The following is a 16,449-nucleotide window of genomic DNA, read 5'->3' on the forward strand; positions in this document are numbered from 1 at the left end:
ATATGCAGCTGTTTCCTGAAATAATGAAGTGCTATTTGATTTTGTCGATCACCAAAACTTTTAAGTAATAATTTCTTAACAAATTTTGATAAATAAATAAAATTCTCTTTGTACATTCGTACCACAATAATTTTGAAGAGGAAGTTGTGTTATTTAATTAAGGACATTTTTTATATTTTATTAAATAGTTAGTATGAAAATCATTTATTTAGCAAATATAATAATTATAATTTTAAAAAACATTCAACTTTTCGATTATATTTTCAAACACAATGCATTTTTTTATTTTTCTCTCTTTCAAAGTCTATAAATTTATTCATTTTCTAAAAGAATAACATGTGGCAAACTTTACATGATACCACTCAAATTATTATTATGACTCATACTTATTTTTAACATAGATAAGATGCTTAAGCAACTTAAAAATTCTAGAAAATATCTAAAACGAAAGTTAAAGATTGCACGAAAATGAAGTAAATGAGTGAGAATAAAGCCAACAATTTACAACAGTGTTAACCTATGCTGAATGCTGAAATCCCCTAACCAATCTATCAATCTGCCCGTGTGAAGAATTGAGGAATTACTACACACACACATACGTAGCTTTTTGGGTCAGCAATCTATTATTACAGTGTTTCAAGTGATGACGCCATTCCCAAATCTTTGCATGAATTAAGACAATGCACAAATTGGTTTCATAGTGTACATTCATTCAAGGCAATAAAAGAATCACCAACACCCTTCTTTCGCCATTTTAAGAAACTTGCAAAGCGTGATGTTCGGAAGTTCGTTGGTACTAGATTGTTTTTTTCTTATTTCTGTCATCTTCGAGGGTTGAGTGCCCTGGGATCGGGTGTGGGTGGACGACACCAAGTTGTAGAACTGTTGAGAATGGAAGCATTTTTGTCAGAAAATTCGAGAAATAAATATATGGAAATTTTAGTTTCCCTGGTTTTCATGATGTGCTATTCTAAGTAACCTCTGAAAACGTGGAAATATCGCATTTGAACGTATACCTCGCAAACGCCATGTAGTAGTAACCGATGGAAAGGATCTTGTACATGTAGAACAAGAACATCTCCTTTCTCACTCTCTTTAACAAACGTGCGTAGGCACCCCTGAACGGAAAAAAAAATTATTTATATAGTGACTTGGGGAGAGATGATAAGGTACTGTTTGCAAATGATTTAAAAAAAATGATCATGGACTTCTTTTTTTAGTAGAGTTGCACAAATTTTTAAAGAAAAAATTAATTATCACTTTTTTTAAACATTTACAAACACCACCTAGGAACTACAGCCATGAAAACCAGAAAAACAGGTTCCCGGAACAAGACAAGACTTCAACATGCACCTTTCAATAATGCTAAAAATAGAACCAATGAAACATGTGGATTGTAGAATCAAAATTCATTTTATGTCACAACGTGGGCAATATTCCAGCATTTAACTAGAGCAACAATAATGAGAGGGGAGGCGGGGAATAAATGCTATCCCATAAATCTCAAAATACCTCATATCCATTGATCACTTCCGAAAGAAAAGAGCGGCGAAGAGCCTCTCTAGTTCTACAATCTATCCTGTGCCAGGCAGTCATCACAGCAACTTTATCTGCATCTATATGACCTCTACGCTTTGACGATGAACAGCCAAGGGATTCTATTAGAGATGCCTATCAAAAAAAGAAAAAACAAGAACTAAAAGCAACATATAACTCATAAATGGAAAGAGAAGAACAGATCTAACGAGTAGAAATGAAGAACTAGAAAGCATAAAAAGTAAAATGCTGGATGATATGTTTTTTAGAAGATTGAAGTGGAATCCATGCATTATATGCTAAGGAAATGACTTTAACAATATATCTACAAGTGCCACTTAAAAAAAGTACTAATCAAATCATTTCATCTATCCATTTCAAAATACAATGTATGTATATGATTTGATAAGGTAAATAGACCAGAGAACCTCCTTATCCATATCTATATTTCTGAAATTGTCCCACTCCCGAGCATTTGTCATGGAAAAAGGTGAAGGTGGCACATCGTCCCCTGCAAACCCAGATAAATAAGATATCAAGTTCACCCATGTCAAATATGTTAAAAGGCAGGATATTCGGTCCTTGCCATTGTGTCTCGATGTTCAAGTTCAACTTTCTAATAATTACACATTTCTTTCGAATTTAATAAATGACTGACACACAGCGGTGGAAAAAGGGAGGAAAGTATATACAGAGCCGTTCATACAAATATAAGCAAATCTAAACTGCTTTTTTTAAATAATACACTCACCCCAAGGTGGTGGAGCAAACAATCCCCTAATTTCCTCTGCATTTAGCCGAGGAACAAGCTCCATCAACAACCGATCGTTTAACCATCTGCGAGATCTTCGGTTGCTGACCTGCTTGCAGATGATTATGACATCAGTTCACCAAGTCTGATGTTCAATTCAACTGCATTTGTGTAGGACTAAAGCCGAACAAAGACAACGAACTAAATTGCAATCTTTTAAAGCAAAAAAACCTTTCAAATTCATGGGTACTCCATCCAATTTTGCATCAGTTCCACTAAACTCTTAAGTCAATAAATTTACTAAACTGGTAACATGGTTTGGCACTTTCAGAATGGCGCCAACTCCAACCCACATAGTTAGAAAGATAAAGAAAAATTTCCAACATGAAACCCAGATATCATTTCCAACATAATAAAGAACGAATATTTGAAAATGAACAGCGAGTTAAAAATTATTACTTTCCCAGCCAAGCTTTCAAGAAACTCAATCTTTCTCTCAATCTCCATCCCCCGAGATTTTACATTCCCATCTGCAACCAATTCATATGCTTACAAATACACAAATAGGAAGAAAATCCATTCATCAAGATTATGTAGAGAGTGTAAAATGATACGGGCCTCTAAGATTTACAGTCTACGGCCAAAATGAAACCATGAATACACAGACAAACAAGAAAAAGGATCTCACCTTCTGGGTCAAAAAGGGCTGAATACATGAGAAGATCTTCCTCAGTCTGCAAAATATCAAGGGTTTTCATGATTACAGATGACCAATCAAGAAAAGAATTCGTCGTCTTCAATTGATCCGGTTTCTTCTGGAGTTGGGGTAGCTAGAAATACTCCGCGGAATAGCTTAAATGATGACCAAACACGGCATTTGAATAAGGAATATTCCCTACCAATTACTAAATAAAGAATGTCTTACGGCCCAATGGGCCTGAAAAATCGTCGACCCAAAATAAAACTTATAGCTTTAAACTTTTACCCAAAATATGCGCTTGATTCAAATAATGAATTCTTTAATTATAAATAAAGTAATTTTATCGTATACCGTGGGGTTTGGTTTGTTGAGTCAATATAATGATCGCTGAATTGCTATTGAAACGTCCATTATTTTTTAAAATTAAAATCTTACTAATTTTTTTATATATAAAATTCGAAACATTCATACCAAATTGACTCCACATTTAAAAACCTTAAATACATAAAAATCCATAAATCGTCAACCACCAAAATCATCAACATTTAAAAACAATTTGAAATTGAACTTCAAAATAAAGTATAAATCTCTAGATAGAAAATCCTCAAAATATTTTCGTAAAACTTTAAATACTAATATGTACAGAAAATAAATGTCCCTCGGGAGTATACTGTCTGACTCGATTCACTCAAACGTCAGCGCCTCCCTCAATCTCATCCTCACTTGCAACCATCAAAACCTAGTGAGTCTAATGACCCAGTACATTCTAACATTGAGTAAAAAATAATACATATACAGGCACATGCACAAAAATTATACTTTTATTTAAAATAGCTATCATAAATTTGAAAGCATAAATAAATCATAAATCATTAAATCGTAAAGTTTTCCATCATCGTGTATTATTTTTGGGTGAAGTTTGATCCTTGAAAGTGACTAGCTGTAATCGTATCGTCAAGTGGTCGACTGATCAATCTTAGCTCACTATTGAGCATGGGGACGGGCATGAAGACTCGTCGTAAGTGGAAATACAATCGTCGGGCTCCCTCTGGGCCATTTCTCTCACCATATTCCCAATAATGTCATATCAGATCATGTTTGTCACAGTCAATTCAAATCCTTCAAAATATTTTCTTTCCTTTTATTCATAAAATATTGTGTCTTTCCAAATTCGTAAAATAGTATTTTACACGCAAAATCTAATAGCTTTACCATAAATCATAAAATTCTATTTTTCATCATAAACTTTTTTAAATATCATTTAGCATGTATTATGATTCTTTGGGGCACTGCCAAGCCTTTCGTACTACCCGAGACGCAAAATGACCATTTTACCCCTGGATTCCAAAATTCCCGACTTTGACTTTATCTTACCTTTATTTACTCGAGCATATCCCATAGTATCAGATAAGCTTAAATTTGACTTCTAATATTCTTCTTAGACGTAAACACGAGCATTTCGAATGACTAAACCATGAAGCGTTTTTAACCCGAATAAATTCAAAACTTAATATTTTCTTCCCAAATTTTAAATATAAACTTTTCATCCCTAAACTTAACATGACACCTTAAAATACACACATAAACATTTATTAGACGTAAAATTAAGCTCCTCAACTAATTTCCCAATTCGTTTTAAAACTTAACTGTATGTCCCTGTTTTAACCTGTATTGACTCAAAACTTAACCAAACTTGAATCGTAGCCTATTAACACCTAACCATACCTTATACAATCCAATTCAAGCCATTTAAGACCCTTGATCAAGCCTAGGAACCTTCTGAAATTTTCTGTACATAAAAACCTAACCCTAGTTTGTTCGGACTCTAGCTTGCCTCGACTCCAGCCCTTAACCACCATATCCAGAACTTAGTTGACCATCCTAGGAATATGATCGAACCCTAGACAAGCTACTGGAACAGCCTCTACAGCCCTTGAACGAGGACGGCCCCTTAACCCATGACCTAAGCCTTACGCGCGTCTAGCTTCCCCTATAGCCCTAGGCCTTGCACCAACCTTCTTCCAAGCCATCTAGGACCCTGACCCAGCCCCCTTAGGACCCCTGGACGTTCCCTAACAGCAGCTAAGAGCCGTGTCCTTCTAGGAACCCTAGACGAAAACCCTAGCCCATAGAAACTCAAATTTTCGTTCATATTGCTACCATGTCTTGTACAGCCCTTAAACATGCATCTATGGACCCTTAAACACATTGAAATTCATCCCTTCTCATAGCCCTACCATGGCAGCCCATTTGTGCATCATAAGCAAAAGTTTTTAAAGATGAAAACTCTAGTTTTATCATGTTTATGTCATAAAAACGAAAATAAAAAGAGGGTTTCATATTATTTATCCAAAAATGATTAAACAAACATAAGATGGTTTGAAAGGTGTAAAAAGAAAGTTTAGAAACATGCATTTGCTTTTAAAACGCTCGAAATACGAATACCAAAACTGTGGAATGTCGGTGATGAATGGATGACGATTTCTAATTTTTTTCTACCCTTTTTTCTTTTCAGAACCCCACAAAAAACCCACCTTGGGATGTAAGGGAGTCGGTTGATCATTGTTGGAAGGAAGAACGAGGAAGAAAATCGAAGAACGAAGGAGAAAAAATCGAAATCCTCCCTTGACTTGCAGAAGAAACGACCATTGTTCCTCTCACTTTCCGACAAATGTGTGCGTGTAGATGTTTAGGGTGTGTGTGTTTAGGTTTAGGTTTAGGTTTAAATGAATAAAAAAACAAAAAGACATCTTAATTCTTTAATTAATAAGCTTAATTAACACTGTTTTTAATTAATAAATTAGATCCATTAAGATTAATAAAATCATTAGGCTTAAATTAAAAATGTTTAAAAATACTTATTTCCAAAAAACCCCTTATAAGATACATAAAATTCTTTGCTTCATCTAATTAATTTAAATTCGACCTTAAAAATACAATAATTCTTAAAATATTTAAAATAAATATTTTCTCAACTAAAAATAAAAATTTATCTTTTAAATCTTTAACATCTCAATTGTCTCTGGTCCTTCGTCCCCGACCAACCACCGATATTCGTTTGAAAATCTTTAAATTATGAAATCATGCAAAATTACACAATTAATCATTTAGTCACTCAAAATATGATGGATCGGTTCTAACACCAGCAAGGGTGTTTCAAACACAATACACTCAATGAGCTGCAATAGCTCGTGTTCTAAGAATATAAACAACACCGATGAATTAAATCGAGTTTGGTTTTAAATCAAGTGGAATATACTCGAAATAATCATTCGTTAAGAAAGCTGATCAGTTTCAAGTTTTTAACTTGTATGAACTGAATAACTGAAATAAAAGGGATCAGTTCGAGCTTGTATCAGTTCAGTTATTGTGAGAACTGAACTGATGTCAGCTGAACTGATCAAATCAGTTTTAAAACAATGGTTAAACAGTTAGGAACACAAGATATGTTTATGGATGTTTGGAGACTTCAACTGCTCATACATCACCCTTTCTACCTCAAGGGTAGGATACACTAACAGACTGAAGGCCGCACCTCTCAGTCAGCACATTGTTTAACTCTCACATACAAAGACTACATACACAAGTTTAACGTCTTTGTGCGAAGACCACATACACAAGTTTAATTTCTTAGTGCGAAGACTCACTCAGCTTCTCAATAATCTCAATTCTCTGTGTATTTGTGAGTGATTGTGTGTGCGTGTGTTAACATACCTCTTTATTGCGACATGCCTTTAGCAAATCCTCTGCTTGCTCTCGTATGACTTCATCTTTTTCTGGTCCAAAGTGTCTCTTTTTCTGTACCACAAGTTAGGCATCATCCAATACATTCAGTCGACGCTCCATAACTTCTGGTCGGACACACTTGAGATCGGAATCTGACCATGCAAAGACATTCTTGTTCTTCTTCAGGCATTTGATCAATCGCTCTTTTAGTGGCTCGACAGGGTTTTTGCGACTCTGACCTCACCAGATGGGGCGGATATAACTTCCCTTTCACATTCTTCTTCAGTAGTCAGTTGGACAGTCTCCCCAATCAGATTTAGGTGATCGTGCCCTCGTGGTTTTTGGAAGGCTCGGCTGCTCGGTCCTGCTGTATTTGTTCCACTCTGACTTCTTTAAAATAATATTTCCAATCTACTTTCTAATTACCTCAGGCTTCTCCCACTACTCTTTTGGGTAATAACTCTATCTAAAGCCTAGGCTACGGCCATAAAAGTAGCCATAGCAGGTCTTCTGAGTATAACATTATAAGCAAAAGAAGCTTCCACAATAGTGAAACTTACAATCAGTGTTTTCATTGTATCACTTTCACCCAAATATAGAGGTAAATTTATCATTCCAACTGGGTTTACGATGTGTCCCGTGAATCCGAACAGAGCAGTGACCATGGTCTCCACTGTATATTCACCCAAATCCATTTGATCCATAGACTTTTTAAATAGTATGTTTACCGAACTGGCAGATCCTCAAATATCTGTGCCACTTCATAATTGGCTATCATTGCTAAGATAAATAACATATCATTGTGCGCGCCGGACACCCTGCACATATCATCAGGCCCAAATGATATCACCCACTCAGTTCAGACCTTTATGTCATTGATCTCAAAATTCTCCATCTTCCGACTTGTAGACTTCCTTGCCCTATTGGAGTACCCATCAGTAGGTCCTCAACAGATCATATTCATCACACATCGGGGATGAGGTTGAGCTCGGGGCGGTGCCCTAGGGTTGTTCGGGCAAGGTCTTGGAGACCCCCTCCTGCAGGGTTCGAGAGTTCTTCTCCAGTTATTTTGGTTATTTTCTTCCTGAGCGTGCTTAAGAGGCCCTTTAAATTCTTCTGTGCGGTCGAATATAGCTTCATTCTTGCGTCTTGCTGAATAACTTGCTCAATTTATTGAGCTTAATGCATGCATTCATCAATATTATGACCCTAGTAATTATGGAAATCGTAGTACCTGTCCGAAAGAGATCCTTGGGATCCTTTGTCACTTCCTCATGGATTCTAAATAAGGTGCATTTGCTCACAATTTCAAGAGCCCGGGTTTTATTCATCTTCAGTGTTGTACATGCGGCAAACTTTCCGATCAGGGTAGTTGGGTTAGCTCGAGCAGAGCACATTGGTAAATTGTCTTCTCAGGCTTCTCTTTGTACTCTAGATCAGTCTCGTTTGGATTCATCGACCCAAGTCGACTGTGTTTCTTCCATATTTACGTACTTTTTCGAATTTCTTAGTAAGTTCTCAAAATTAGTAGATGGTTTCTTTACTAGAGAATTAAAGACATCTCCTAGTCTTAGGCCCTAAATGAAGGTTCTAACTAACAGATCTGAAGTGGCGAAGGGGACTTTCACCACCTTCACGTAGAACTTTTGTACATAAGAACACAAACTTTCCTGTTCATGTTGTTTAATGTCGAACAAGCTCAAAGTTGTCAGTGGCCGATTCTTACTGCTTGCGAATCTTTGCTAAAATCTTGAAATGTTATGATACTCCCTGGCTCAATCAGATTGAACAATTGTTGTGCTGCCTCTGCTTGGGTGTTTAGAAAGGCCCAACACTTGATGGGGTTGGCATACTGGTATAGCATATCAGTGTTCTCTAATAAAGAGAGATACTCATATGTATTTCCCTTCCCATTATATTCACCGATATTGGGAAACCTAAAGTGCTGAGGGAGCTCGACTACTAGGACTTCCGCTGCGAAATGGACATCATGGGGCTACAGAGGAAAAGAGCCCGTCTGAGTTTCGTCCAGACACTGCACCTCTTCCTGTAGTCCTCTCATCTTTTCAGTAACTCCATCTCCTGATTTTATTGATCTTTATTCTCTCAAACCTGATTTTGGTTGATGCTTCCCTAGTTTTCTTTTTCTGATTTCTTCCACGGCTTAGACATCTTTCTCTTTCTCTAACTATCTTATCTCTGTCTTTCAAGTTCCCACAATCGACACAAATTGATGATACCAAAAATTGTACCTAGGGTTCGGTATGGTAAGTTAATATAATCCACGATGAATTTATGTAAACCAATCCGAATTGCAGTGCTGATAGTGGCCGAGCAGAATGAGGATATGAATCTGCAGAGACGAACAAAAGTTAGAGGGCAACGAAAGTTTTTCTGATATAACCCCCTCCGATACTTAAATCAGCACTGAGACCAAACTTAAGAGTGCGAGATATAAGTAGTGTTTGTGATAGCAATGAGTAAAAGTGTAAAACCATGAGAAATATATTATATTTATAGAGTTATTAAGAGCTGGATACGTTATGGGAGAAGAACTTTTAGCATGACAATTCGGTGAAATACCATATTCATAGCTAGATTTGTATGATCAATCAATATCTTTAACAGATTATGAATATAAAATGTATTAGCATAGTTTTCCTTTGTTGGAGACTTGATCAGGTATTTTGCATAAATAGAACTGTATTTACGCCACCATCATTAATTGGGCTCGGCTTGGATTATCATGCATTGCGCTCGGCTACATGGGTGATTGCATCTCGAGTGTGAGTCTTGTCCTAGTGGATAAGAGACCGAACTCCATATAGATCGTTTCAAACTCGGTTTTCGACCTTAAATGTAATAATAATATACTATTTATTTCTATAAATGGGCTCATGTAATAAGTTATTTGGGTCGAACTCTGGGCGAATCGGGTCGGGTTAGCTATGCAATACGTCAATATTTTTAGGAAAAATAATTGGAAGATTTATTTGGTTATTTAAATCTAGGTGAGTTTTCCTACAACATAACATATAATAATAATTAAATACATTGTCTCTTCACGTGTCTAAAAATATCATACAAAAAATTGTTATAAAAATTATTCAAAGTACCCAATAAATCATAGTTCAATTTTATGCATACTAGTAATGCCTCATGTCGAGATGTTTAATTAGTAACAACAAAAAGACAATTTGCTTATTAATTCCATATATATATATGCATTGAAGTCAAAGCTTTAATTTGTTCATTAGTTTCCTATTGATTTCCAGGAAGGTTTCCAGAGTAATCAAATCAGGACCGATTATATATTCAGAATTAATAATCCAAAGAAAATAATTTCTGGGTAATTAAGGGAACGTACATTACATTAGTTTTCCTTCTAAACAAATAATTTAATAAAAGAGTCGATTAATAAAAATTAAAAATAAAAGAAAAATAATGAATTCGAAGACGCAAATTAGGATTCAGGCATGAATCAGGCTCGCATGCACGCACTCATTTTGATTCACAACTAAAAGTAACATCACACGTATAGCAACGATGTAACTGTGGACATGCTTCGTCAAGAATGGAGGCAATTGCACCAGCAGGTCACAAACACAGGCATCATCCACTTCCTTTAGCCATCGGCAACACTAAATTTAAGCCGACAACTCCTTCACGGGCCACTCCCTTGAGTGCCTGTGGTCGTGGTGGCGGCGTAATTTGACTCGACGGATGGAGGGGAAGTTGGTGTGTATGCCACCAACGTGCAGGCGTGGATCACTAATGCTAACTGAAATGCGCAAAGTAGCGAAGGGGCGGCCTCGGCAGCCGGTATCGACTTTGGGGGAAGCGGAACCCATTGGCTCTTTGCGTTTGGGTGAAGCATCGTAGAAGAAACAATAGTAATTTGAAATTGGTTGAGGCAGTGTCCATGTTTATGGTCGAAAGTGCCTTAATTGGCTAGCTGGTGTTGAAGAAATGCCTCCCCACTACTTATACAGTTGCTTTCCATTCATAAGATTCTCGTGGTTATGCAATTAGGTAAGTTGAAGGTTGATAAAGAAACTATAGAAGACAAAGAAGCAAATGGCTAGCTTGTGTGATGACTGTTTTATCAGGCTTGGAATGGTTAAGAATGTGCCGTCCATTTTGTGTGACTTGGTTAGATACCGTTGGGTTTTCACATTTTTGTGAGGATTTCGACGATAACAATGTTGGTGTACCGTTTTCTTGTACATAAAGAACAACGGAAGTTTAAAAATTATGTTTTAACAATCAAAATTCTTTTGGGCGTTGTATGATTAAAATCATTCATCGAACGTTCGGATTTGATTTATGTTTGCTTTCATGAACGTTAAACACCAAACAAGTCCGAGATTAACGAAGTTGGTCCTGAGTTGTTCTTTCTTGTAAATCCCTACGAATGATATACTAGAATCATCACCTTCTTCAATCTCTTGAATTAGGTCCGCGATAAAAAACTGAATTACTTGTATAGATCTCACTAAATATCTAAATGAAATTTGCGGTCGACGGTTAATCATCGGAATTTCAAAATTCCGATGGTATGTGGAGGAAAGTGTTTCAGCCTTTGTGAGAGAAGAGAGAGAGAAAAATTTTGGTAGACAAAAACTTGTGTATAATTCAACTATTGATTACACATATATTAAAAAACTCTCATGTATGTATTTTCACTTTTGAAAATACTATGCATAACTAAATTATTATCAACTTTTAATAATAAAATATATACACATACACACAAATATACATATACACACATATGCATTTATTTATTTATACTTTAAATTAAATATTTTTTATTTAATTACTAAATTAATTATTAATCTATTCTAGAATCTTTTAGAATGTTGTATGAAAATTTTGCACTAAGTAATCACTACTACTAATTTGCTATTTAATAAATATATTATAAATTTACTAAATAAATAATTGTGAACTCATTATTAATAACATTGATCGATAATCAAAAAGCATCCATGTTTGATCGATAATCAAACAGCATCCATCTTTCGAAATTTTTTTCCAACGACCCATTTTTAGCAGCTGTTAATTTTGTGAACTTCTTCACTAAAACATAAGTTCCACTCTTCTCACTTAACTAGAGGTTAAGCTAAATTATACAACTCTCATTACATGGAATTATGTAACATCCAAAAAATCAACCCACGTAAATCACATGCATGCAAATGATTTAAATTACTTAATTGTTTTATTTAATTGATTTTAAATGCTTACTTGATGTATATTATACGATTGAAGGTCTAGTTGCATGATTAAGTGATTAGATTGCATGATTTCATGAGAATTGAAGATTTTATCCGAATATTCGATAATAGGCTGGGGAAAAGAGATCGGAGACGACCAAGATAAAATATTTTTCAATAAATATTTTCAAGGCTTATTAATATGATTAAATTTTTTTAAAAATAGTAGAGTCCAAATTATTTTACTAGACGAGCACAATTTTATTCGGGAAACCGGTTTTGGACAAACGAGAGACTTTCAAAGGACCAAAAGTATTATTTTTGAAAATTGATTTTTTATAAACTTTTATTTTTCAATTAAATAGGTGTTATTAGACCTAATTTACTTAAGATTAGGAGGCCCAATTGCTCTTAAACTCGAAGGCCCAAAACCCAAGCCCATCAACATGCAAATTTCAAAATCTATATAAAAAAAATCCTAGGTTTTTGAGCACCATAGCAGCTGAAACACACACACACACACTTCACACACAAGTTTTCGAAAATTTGGAGAGCAAAAATCAAGGAGTTTCTGTCGCTCGTTCGTCCTTCTTCACACTCCACACCAATGATCGTATATTCGAGAGTTCTAAAACGAAAAAGTACGCTTCTAAACTTGTTTGACACAACATTCAAAATCATATTATGCTTGTTTTAATTATTTTTTCATGAAAAATATTGAAGCATGAACTGTTAACGATAGAACAAATATTTTCAAAGTTTTGATGAGTTTACGCTTGTTTGAAAAACGTTATGATTCATAAGAACACGCTGCCAACATGAGGGTTTTAAGGAACGAGAAAAGAGTCGTTAGGGGACAATATGCATGTTGGAACCGATCTTGGCAAGGAAGGCAACAACCTAGGGTTTTCAAGGAGTGGTTGGGCTTCAAGGGCTCGGCTAGGGAGAAACCAAGCCAGGGCTCGACCAGGGACGAGGCAGGGCCTGTACGTGGCTTGGGATAGAGGCTAGGAAGGTCCTTGGAAGGCTGGACTCGACGGCAACAAGAGAACGAGGAGTCTGCAAGCCCTAGGAATCTCATCTGTGCATGTGTGCGGTTGGTCTATTCAAGAGTGTGCACGGCTCGGCTAGGGCAGGCTAGGCTTGTCCAGTAGAGTCTAGGAAAGGTGGCTCGGGGTTGATATTGGGCCTGGTGCAGCCGTGGTCCATGGTGGCTCGGTTTGATGAGGGCCGCGACTTAGGGATCTAAGAGGAGGAGCGCACGGTTGGTCTTGTGGCTAGGGGCTGGTGCACTAGGCTAGACTAGGTCTTGAATGGTCCATGAGGGTCTGGCCAGGGGTAGGTCCAAGTTGCCTCGGTGGTGGCTCGAGGGAATCGACCCGTGGCTTTACATACATAGGCTAGGGTTCAGTTTGAGGCCAGGAAAAGAAGCGGTTCGAACCATGGTCCTCGGGAGTCGATTCATGGTTCACGAGGGTATTTTAGGCATGAAAAGTCTATGTTTAAAGTTAGGGAAGAAAATATTGAGTTTTGAATTAATTCGAGATTTAAACGCTTCAGGTGTTAGTAATTAAGGAATTAAATCAAAAAGGCCGAGTTTACGTCAAATAAAAATATTAGAAGTCAAATTTAAGCCTAAATAATTATTTGAGATAATCTAGAGTCAATAAAAGTGAGAAAAAGTCAAAATCGAGAATTTTTAAATCCAGGGACAAAACAATCAATTTACACCTAGGTAGTACAAAAAGGTTTGACAATGTCCCGAAGAATCATAACGCATGCTAAATGATATTTTAAAACGTTTACGATGAAAATAAGGGATTTTATTAATTATGATAAAGCTGTGCAATTTTTACTGTTAAAATACTATTTTTCGAATGTGGAAATGACACGATATTTTATGATTAAAAAGAAAAGGAAAAATATTTTGAAGGATGTGAATTGATTGTGACAAAAAAGGATATCATATATGATTTTTGGCAATATCGTGAGGGAGAAGGCCCCAGAAAGAGCCCGTTTACGGGAGAAGGCCTTAGAGGGAGCCCAACGATCGTATTTCCATTTACGTCGGTGCTTAGTGCCCGTCTCCATGCGCAATGATGAGCTAAGAATGATCAGTCGACCAAAAGATACAGCTAGTCACTTTCAATGAGCAAACTTCACCCAAAATGACGATTTATGATGCTTACAAATTTATGCTAGCTTATTTTGAATAAAAATATGATTTTTAATGCATGTGCTTGTATATGTATTATTTGCTATTCATGTTTATAACGTGCTGAATCATTAGACTCACTAGGTTTGAATGTTGCAGGTGAGGATGAGATTGAGGGAGGCGCTGAAGCTTGAGTGGATCGAGTTCGACAGTACACTCCCAAGAGACATTATTTTCCGCATAGCTTGATAGTTAAAGTTTTAAAGATTTTGCTAATGGTTTAATTAGAGATTTTCATGCTTTATTTTGAGGTTAGTTTGATCTTGTTAAATATCGATGTAGGTTTTTTGGTTAATTAACGAGTTAGGGATTTTTATACACTTGATATTTCAAATGTTAAATTATTTTGGATGACGGGAATGTTAAGTTATTTTAAATATGAATTTCGAATTTTATGTTTGAAAAAAAAAATATTAGGATTTTAAAGTTTAAAATTAGTGGACGTTTCAAATTAACTTATAAAAACTCTTTTATAAGTAATTTGTTTGATCTCCATAAAACCACAGTTATCAAATTCAATTTCTTGAATTTGATTATCTTAACGGGAACAAAAAATCCAATACTTGTGTGATCTTCAATGGTTCAAAAATGAAGCTTGACGTTGGTTCACAATTTCATGTAATTCAAAACAACATTTGTTTATATTGAGGCTTATTCTAATTAGTCTTATTCTTTTAATCAATCTCTTGATCAAGAACCTCAGAACTCAAGTCTGATTGTACCAATAGGATCATGGTAAGAGCCTCTAGTAGTATCGCCTAATGATCCTCTAGATATCACTGATAGTACATGTAAGAACCTTATGTTATAGTTAGCGTACAGTACGGTCCTTTCAACTCATATATCTCGATCGAATATACAACCATTTATATGTCGAGAGTTGAAAACGAATTCGACAACGATTTGATGTATCTTAGTAATAATAGTGACATGAGGAAACTCATTTCCAAAATGCACATGTCTTACTCTGGCAAGAGACTCATTACACTATTAACTCATCATAGCGTATGGGATATTTTCACCCGTGGGTGAGCGGTGAACCATCGACTACAATGCATTAACTTCTACGTATTTCAAAACTACACTCAACATCTCCACATGATAACCCTTAGTGGAGTCGGTAAACGGATCAATGTGTACGCTAGTACATAGAGCTTCTTCGTTATCTCAGGTCAAAAGACTAATGATGAACAACTATAACCGCGGACTTTTCCACTTGACAAGTGATAACAACTTGGAAAATATGAGAGAGAGTTGTTTAGCACATTTTCAAATGACCATCCATCTGTATGAATGAACATCTTCATGCTCTTACCAATGAAACATAGCTTTTACATAACATATGTTAGTCACAAGATCGAACGACATTTATTCTTATTTTAAGCGGATGAACCGACTATGAAGAGGTTTAGAATATATAGTGCGCTTCTTAACGAGTTTCATGATTTTACGTTAAAAAACAAATCTCATGATACCTATTGTATATTAAAAAACTTTATCTATGCAGCTTACATGAGTATACAAAAAAAGTAAATATCATAATTGGATAAAATAGTAAAATATTATTTCAATAATGATTACTTTACATAAAAGTCAATAAAGCTGAAACCACAAGTTGTACACATTCTCTAACAAGTAAAAACATGCTTATTTTTCTTGTATGACAAATCAACAAAATTTGTCTAGGTCAAAAGAATCGTGGAGGTTAGCTTTGATGAAAATAGAATGAGCACATGCAACTAAAATTTAAACAATATCCAAAAGAGATATATACAATAGAATAGATCTCTTGTGAGACGGTCTCACTAATCTTTATCTATGAGACGGTTCAATTCTACCGATATTCACAATAAAAAAATAATACTCTTAGCATAAAAATTAATATTTTTTCATGGATGACCCAAATAAGATATCCGTCTCACAAAATACGACTGATGAGACGTCTCACACAAGTTTTTGCCTACGCAATATACATCCGGCTAAGACTTGTTAATTTACCAGCGTCTAGTTTTATTTTGTCCTATCATAACAGCTGCTTTTTTACATATTAGTAAATAAATATCATTTTTTATTAGAAATTTAGAAATCATGAGTTGGGAAAAAATTAGGGTATAAAAAATTGATATGAATAATTTAAATCAAAACTTGAAAGAGACGGTGAGAAATATTGGATTTTCAAGTGAGATAAATTTATTAGACAAAAACTTGTGTGAGACGGTCTCACGGATCGTATTTTGTGAGACGGATATCTTATTTCGGTCATCCATGAAAAATATTACTTTTTATGCTAAGAGTATTATTT

The 16,449-nt window shown here is 35.4% G+C and overlaps 1 protein-coding gene across 3 annotated transcripts; it reads right to left on the minus strand.

Annotated features, from left to right (window-relative positions):
* Positions 1–451: 451 nt before the first annotated feature.
* LOC140957701 (uncharacterized) lies at positions 452–3,192 on the minus strand. Of its 3 annotated transcripts, none has more exons than XM_073415052.1 (7): positions 2,976–3,192; positions 2,747–2,817; positions 2,288–2,396; positions 1,965–2,047; positions 1,513–1,671; positions 1,017–1,118; positions 452–882 (listed from the first exon to the last, which is right to left on the minus strand). In XM_073415052.1, the coding sequence occupies exons 1-7, from the start codon at positions 3,043–3,045 to the stop codon at positions 730–732; spliced, it is 747 nt and encodes a 248-aa protein (XP_073271153.1). In that variant the 5' UTR covers positions 3,046–3,192; the 3' UTR covers positions 452–729. The 3 variants fall into 3 exon arrangements, with proteins under 3 accessions (XP_073271153.1, XP_073271152.1, XP_073271154.1); XM_073415051.1 differs by having other exon boundaries at positions 2,288–2,399; XM_073415053.1 differs by lacking the exon at positions 2,747–2,817 and having other exon boundaries at positions 2,976–3,155.
* Between the last annotated feature and the right edge of the window lie 13,257 nt (positions 3,193–16,449).

Source organism: Primulina huaijiensis, chromosome 14, assembly GCF_012295235.1.
Source record: "Primulina huaijiensis isolate GDHJ02 chromosome 14, ASM1229523v2, whole genome shotgun sequence".
NCBI classification, from domain to species: domain Eukaryota; kingdom Viridiplantae; phylum Streptophyta; class Magnoliopsida; order Lamiales; family Gesneriaceae; genus Primulina; species Primulina huaijiensis.

Excerpts from the sequence above, each read along its gene's own strand:
- LOC140957701 (XM_073415051.1), bottom strand. The coding sequence starts at position 3,045 with ATGAAAACCCTTGATATTTTGCAGACTGAGGAAGATCTTCTCATGTAT. Across the intron at positions 2,818-2,975 it reads AGCCCTTTTTGACCCAGAAG|ATGGGAATGTAAAATCTCGG; the intron begins GTGAGATCCTTT and ends AATTGGTTGCAG. Across the intron at positions 1,672-1,964 it reads ATATAGATATGGATAAGGAG|GCATCTCTAATAGAATCCCT; the intron begins GTTCTCTGGTCT and ends TTTTTTTGATAG.